The 6,775-nt window shown below is 37.7% G+C and overlaps 1 protein-coding gene across 1 annotated transcript; it reads left to right on the plus strand.

Annotated features, from left to right (window-relative positions):
• On the plus strand, positions 1-3,287 carry Bcl2l15 (BCL2 like 15). The gene is made up of 4 exons (XM_076863378.1): positions 1-197; positions 473-594; positions 1,954-2,178; positions 3,203-3,287. The coding sequence occupies exons 1-4, from the start codon at positions 71-73 to the stop codon at positions 3,218-3,220; spliced, it is 492 nt and encodes a 163-aa protein (XP_076719493.1). The 5' UTR covers positions 1-70; the 3' UTR covers positions 3,221-3,287.
• Positions 3,288-6,775: the final 3,488 nt, after the last annotated feature.

The following is a 6,775-nucleotide window of genomic DNA, read 5'->3' on the forward strand; positions in this document are numbered from 1 at the left end:
TTCTAACTTCCTGTTGAGCTGAAAACTGCTTGTTTTGTGGAAGAGCAAAATTTAATAGCAAACATCTAAAATGAAGAGTCCCAAAACTTTTGAGGAACAAACAGAATGCATCGTGAACACTCTACTCACAAACTTCCTGAGCCCAACATTGCACGTTGCCAACCGGGACCTGGGCTCCATAGACCAACCTGACTCAGGTAAGGCTCCTGACCTGAGATGGTGATTACAATGAACCAGAGAATCTGAGTGTGCTTTTTTTTTTATTTCATTGTAAGTAAACTCTAAATTTCTAGCAACCCCTGAAGGGAAAGAGATTCTCAGTGAAGGTAAATTTTCTGACTACTGGTGTTGATAGCACATTGAAGTTCTTGGGGAGAAATTGTTTAAAAGACTAGAGAAGTTTTCCCCTTTGCCCAGATTCCTGATACTTATTCCATTAAGCATTGTGACCAATTTGTTTCCTCTTTCTTAGGAGAGGCTGGCTGCTTTGATGTGGCTATCATTGCTGGTCGCCTTCAGATGTTGGGTGACCAATTCAATGGAGAATTGGAAGCTCCTGCTAAAAACGTCATTGCAAAAACCATTCAGGGACAGGTCAATTGTTTACTTATTGCTATTGTTTTTTACTCTTTTCTATTTCAAACCTCCTTTTCTTACTATATAAACTGTGACTAGGAATGTCCTGTGAAAGATTTGAGGGCTTAGATTTATCTAAGGGGATACAGCAGGAAGTGCCCATTGCCCATTCTTTTTTTTTTTTCTTTTTCTTTTTTTGGTACTGGGGATTAAACACAGGTACACTTTACCACTGAGTGATATCTCCAGTACTTTTTATTTTTTATTTTGAAATAGGGTCTTGCTAAGTTGCTTAGGGCCTCATTAAATTGCTAAGACTGGCCTTGTACTTTCAATCCTGCCTCAGCCTCCTGAGTTGCTGGGATTACAGGTGTATGCCACCACACCTGGTGCATCCTATCAATTGACACAAGATTTTATTTTGCCCCATTTTATTTTGCTTTTCCACTGTGAAGTTTACTCTTTTCCCCTGTGTAATTAATAAGTTTTATAAAGAGGTACTTTGCAACTATGTAAATATCCTATAACCCATCAAAATTTCAATCTGTTTACTTTTATATCACTACAACTTATGAATTTCCACATTATTCAAATATCCACATTATTCAACAGGAAGTTATCATCTGTTACTATCATTATTTAGATACTCAAATTGTCTCGTATTTCTATGGTGAGAGTCCTTTTGATTAGGACCATGACTCTTTTATGTGTACCATACTTTGAGTACTTCTTTAATTTCTAGTAGAAGATCTTTACTTTCCATGCTGTCTGGAGTCATCCATTCTCCAGGGAGCTGTGTTTTCTTTTAATGAAAAAACAGTGTTCAGAAACTTAGATCTGGGTCCCCTTCCATGTGATTCCCTTCTTAACTTCTTTGGACTCTTGACACCTTCCTCTGACCACTGTTAGTACCCCAAACCCCAAAAGGCCATGTTTGGCTCCACCTAATGGTTTTTGGATGAAGTCATTTGGAAAGGGGAAAGGAAAGATGAAAAGGAAGAGCTTTGTTTCTTTTTTCTTTTACTTTAGAGTTGCCTAGAATTTTCTTAGTCATGCAAACAATACTTTTACAATTTGGCCTACTGTACTTTCATGTACTTAATATTTTTCTTTCAAAAGTCATTTTTCTTTTATTTTATTTATCCTAAGCAATCTGAAACCATGGATCTGATGAGCTATTTCCATGTTTTTCTAATACTCATTACAATGTTAAAAGGAGAAAAGTTTATCCATCTGTCCCCTAATATTACTTCAGGTATCACCAATGGCACATTGGCCACTCCTTGGGAGGCACTTTCTCTACTGGATTCCTGTATCGGCAGTCTCCTATATTTTTTTGAGTGATGTACTCTACTGATAGATCCTCTCTCTCCTCAGGTAGGAGCTGTACTCCAAGACACAGTGCAGTTCCTCAGCAAGGCCTGGTGTGCTCAGGATTCCAGCCTAGTTTATGAGAGAGCCTTTCTGGCAGTGTCAGTGAAACTTTTTGAATATGTGGCCCATGTGGCTCCTGAAGTGGTGAGACAGATGGCTGTCCCCATGACGAGTATGATCAATGGGAACCAAGCCATCCGAGAGTTCATTCAAGGCCAGGGGGGATGGGTAAGTATGTTGGCGCCCCTACCTTTGCTACGCACCTGCACTGTTTGGTATTAATACCTGGGACTCTAACTATGACCCTTTTTGTAAATTGGAAACCAAGCCAGAAAACAAGCCTCCCTACTTGGCTGAAATTGTTGCCATGGGAAAGGGGAGTAGAAGAAAGCTCAGCCTGTGGGGGTTGGGCTCTGGAATCATATTGCCTAAAGTGTTGTCTACAGACTCTATATTTATCTCCACTCCCTTCCAATAATCATATATATGAAGTATACTGTTGGTAGAGTTCTAATCTCTGCTTGGCTTCAGTCTGTTCCCTGGTGAATTTCTGGGTCTTTTTTTTCTAACATCCTTAAATGTGTTTTAAGGAAATTCAGAACTTTAATATTATCTAACAAAAAAACAGTTTATCTCATCTGTTGTAATGGTAACTAAAAGACATTCTAAGCCTATGTCTTAGTAATTGTTGGAATCTCTGCTGTCATAGAGTGTTTCTCTATTTCTAGGATGTGGGGTGAGGAGCAGTGTGTGTGGGGGTGCCTATAACCTCAAGAATTTGGGAGGCTGAGGAAGGAGAATGCAAGTTTGAGGTCAACAAGGGCAACTTAGTGAGACACTGTCTCAAAATAAAAAATAAAACTGTAACTCAGTACAGCACCCCTCAGTTCAATCCCCACCACCAAATAAATTTTTAAAAATTAAAAAACAAAATTGTTCCCTGGATTATCTACAGATCATTCACTGATTTCTTAGGAAGTTTTTTTTGGGGGGTGGGGGAGATTGGGTTTGAACCCTGGGGTGCTTAATCACTGAGCTACATCCCTAGCCCTTTTGATTTTTTATTTTGAAATAGGGTCTTGCTAAATTGCTTAGGCCCTCACTAAGTTGCTGAGGCTGGCTACAAGTTTGGGATCCTCTTGCCTTAGCCTCCTGAGGTTTTGGGATTTACAGGTAATGCACCAAACTCCTGACACTTGGGAAGTTTTTAAAGACCATTCTTTGACTATAGGATTTTCACTATTCTTCCTAGGAAAATCTGGAGAGCTGAAGAAGTGGAATTATTCCCCAGACCAACATCACTTCCTCTTTGACTGAACAGGGACTGATTTCTGGCAATTAAAATGGACAAAAAAAAAAAAAAAATCAAAACAACTCGCTTCATCTGGCAGAATTGAACTTAGCTGAATAAGTAATTTTCTACTGATTATTAAAGTTAGGAGAAACTCCCAGAAGCCTACGGAGATTTTATACTTTCTTTCTTTACATGAATTTTAATGAGATTTTTTTGAAGCAGAGACCTCCAGACACCAAGTAATGACTTTTTATGAGTAAACTTCTAGGCAACAGGACAGGCCTTTGCTGGAGATATTTTGGAGGAAACAGAGAACACTAGAAATTATTCTTTCAGATTTAGCCCTGTATTTTGGTAAGGATCTTGTCTACTAATTTTGCAATCTAAAGGGAGACTTTTGGTTGAAAAATCTTACATTATTTCAAGTTGATTTTCTCTCAAATTTATCCCTAAATTTCATGTTAATTTCATCTGAGCAGAATTAATTTTATGTATTTTAGAGACTGAAAGCCAAAAATTGCAGTTTGTTCATCTACCTTTTACTAGAAAAGGTCAAAGGAAGATTAAAAATTATTGCATTTTTATTGCCACAGGATGTAGGAAGTGCCAACCCACATTTAGGACTGTAGGGCCACCCCAGTTTAGATGAAGCTAGTTGCTTACCACAGAGTTTTTGTTGTTTTCTGTACTGGAGATTGAACCCTGGGGTGCTTTACCACTAAGCTATATCTGCAGACTTTTCATTTTTTGAGACAGGGTCTCACTAATTTGCTTAGAGTCTCACTAAATTGCTGAGGCTAGCCTCAAACTTGTGATTCTCCTGTCTCAACCTCCTGAGTTGCTGGGATTACCTAAGTGATCCAATGGGCCTGGCCAGAGTTTTTAAAAGTCTGGTTCACCTAGCACTTGTGAGTCTTATTAAATTGCTGATTCCCAAGTCCCACCCGTAGAAATTTTGATTTTGTAGGAGTGAAGACTGGGGCCTGGGAACCTATCATTTCACTCCATAGGTGATTCTAATGCACATAGAGTTTGAGAACCATCACTTTAGAAAAAAAGTTGAAAAATTACAAACCATAGGCCAAATCTATCCTGCTCTTTTTCTTTTTCTTTCTTTCTTTTCTTCTTCTTCTTCTTCTTCTTCTTCTTCTTCTTCTTCTTCTTCTTCTTCTTCTTCTTCTTCTTCTTCTTCTTCTTCTTCTTTTTTTTTGTAAATAAGTGTTACTGGAATGTAATGTCACTCATTTGTCTATATATTGTCTGTGGTTGCCTTAACACTACAATAGAGTTGAATAGTTAGGGCAGACACCATGTGGCCTATGGAGTCTAAAATATTTACTAGCTGACTCTACAGGAAAAGTTTGCTGATCTCTGCTCTAGAGCTAAATGAACATTTCTTCTGGAGTAATTTTAAACTTTGTTACAATTCTGATAATTTCTATAAACACAGTTGTAATTAGGAATTAAACTCAAAGTTACTAAGACCTTTTTTCAGAACTTAGTTTAAAGGTGTCTTATTTTTGTTTTTTAAATTTTTTTTTTAGGTACCAGGGATTGAACCCAGGGGTGCTCAAACACTGAGCCATATCCCCAGTTCTTTTTATTTTATTTTTTTTATTTTGAGACAGGGTCTCACTAAACTGCTTAGGGCCTTGCCGAGTTGCTGAGGCTGGCTTTTGAACTTGTAATTCTCCTGCCTCAGCATTCTAAGCCTCTGGGATTACAGGCATGTGCTACCATGCCCAGGAGAGAGTCTTCAGTCAATCAGAGAGCTCTGTGGTTCCTGAGTTTCTGATAAAAGGTATATATTTCTTTGGCCTTACAAGTGAAAGTGATTGTAAGTAAAAATTATTCTATGATCTGTATGTCTCACAGTAGTCCTTTAAAATATAGTCAATTAGTAGGCAGTCATCAGCTACAGATTCTAAAACAACAACAACATACTATTTACTTGAATGTCAGGAAGAAAATACTGCTATATGTACTTATTAAATCAGGTGTTCATGACTTTGGCTGAATTTTACCAAAGCTAACTACTTTCCCTCCCTCAGTCAGCCATCTCTCTGGCTTTTAAATGCAGAGAAGTAAATATACGATTCTGTTAATATATTTTTGCTTTTCCAAGTAATACTTATTTTTTCTATTCCTGGAAAAAAATCACAATAGGTTAATAATCCATAGACAAAATTTCTTTTTTCTTTTTAGTAGAAATTAGCCATGTTTACTACCACCTAAGACAGTTGATATATATCTAAGTCCCTTATATAAAAATCAAGATGGTGAGTTTTGTGGTATTTGATCTCTTAGGGAAAATCATAATATTTTCACTTTGACTAATGCTGTTTATGAAATAAAATTCTTCTGTCTATGCATTTGAACTCAGTTTTAGCAAGTGCAATCTAAATTGGATAGTAAACTGGGCATGGTGGCACATGCCTATAATCCCAGTGGCTCAGGAGGCTGAGGCAGGCTTTTGCAAGTTCAAAGCTAGCCTCAGCAACTTAACAAGGCCCCAAACAACTTAGTGAGAACCTGCTTCAAAATAAAAAATAGAAAGGGCTGGGGATGGGTCTCAGTGGTAAAGTGACGCTGGGTTCAATCCTAGTACCAAAAAAAACTCAGGCCAGCCCCTCCTTTTTCTTTTTTCCCTCTTATCATACCAGCTCCCTATTTCATCCTGTTTTGCCCCATAAAACATCAGACTGTGAATTTAGTTCCAATTATACCACAGTGTATTGAGGTTAGAAGACACAGTGCCCCTTGAGATTATACCAGGCAAGTGGGTCAAGCAGTTCTGGCTTCATGTTGCATCTGTTGCTAGGTCATCCCATCTTAGGAAAACTTAAGTGATTGGGCTGCTGGAAGAAGACCTTGTCTAGCTCAGAGATAACGAATGCCTTCCGATTGCCTAATTTTAACAATTTAATTTCACTGTAGGGTAATTATATGACTTTGGGTAAGTGACCTAATTCCTCTGTGCCTTACTTTCCACACTGTAAAACAAAGATTATTTAGTAACTACTTCATAAGAATATTGTGAGGGATATATGAAACAATATACTCTGTAAAGGGCTCATCTTAGTACCTGGCATAATTTAACACTGTACTGTTAGCAATTTGGAACCCCTGTGATTTTGAGTTCCTAAGGTTCTAGATTGGCTTTTTTTTTCCTCCATTAATTTTGCTTCTCACATAAGTAAGTCAGTCTTAGAGCTTTACCTTTCACTCAATGTGAGTGATTCCTAAGTATGATTTATTTCTCTTCTTCTCAAATCCACAAACTAATGCTTATTTCTGCATGCCTTTCTTATCTCATACTCTCCTAGATTGCCATCCAACTGGCTCAGTCATTTTTACCCTTTTCCCTCTTTCGTCCTAATCATCCAGTTAATCTTCCTCATTTATTCCTTCCTGTCTTCCCTTATAATATGTGGGTCTCAGAGTCAGAAAGCATTACTCACTGTTTTTTGTTTTGCTTTGTTTTTTAACCAGAAAAAAAAATCCTAATAACATATAAAATGTTGCTGAAAC

This window comes from Callospermophilus lateralis, chromosome 7 (assembly GCF_048772815.1).
Source record: "Callospermophilus lateralis isolate mCalLat2 chromosome 7, mCalLat2.hap1, whole genome shotgun sequence".
NCBI lineage: Eukaryota > Metazoa > Chordata > Mammalia > Rodentia > Sciuridae > Callospermophilus > Callospermophilus lateralis.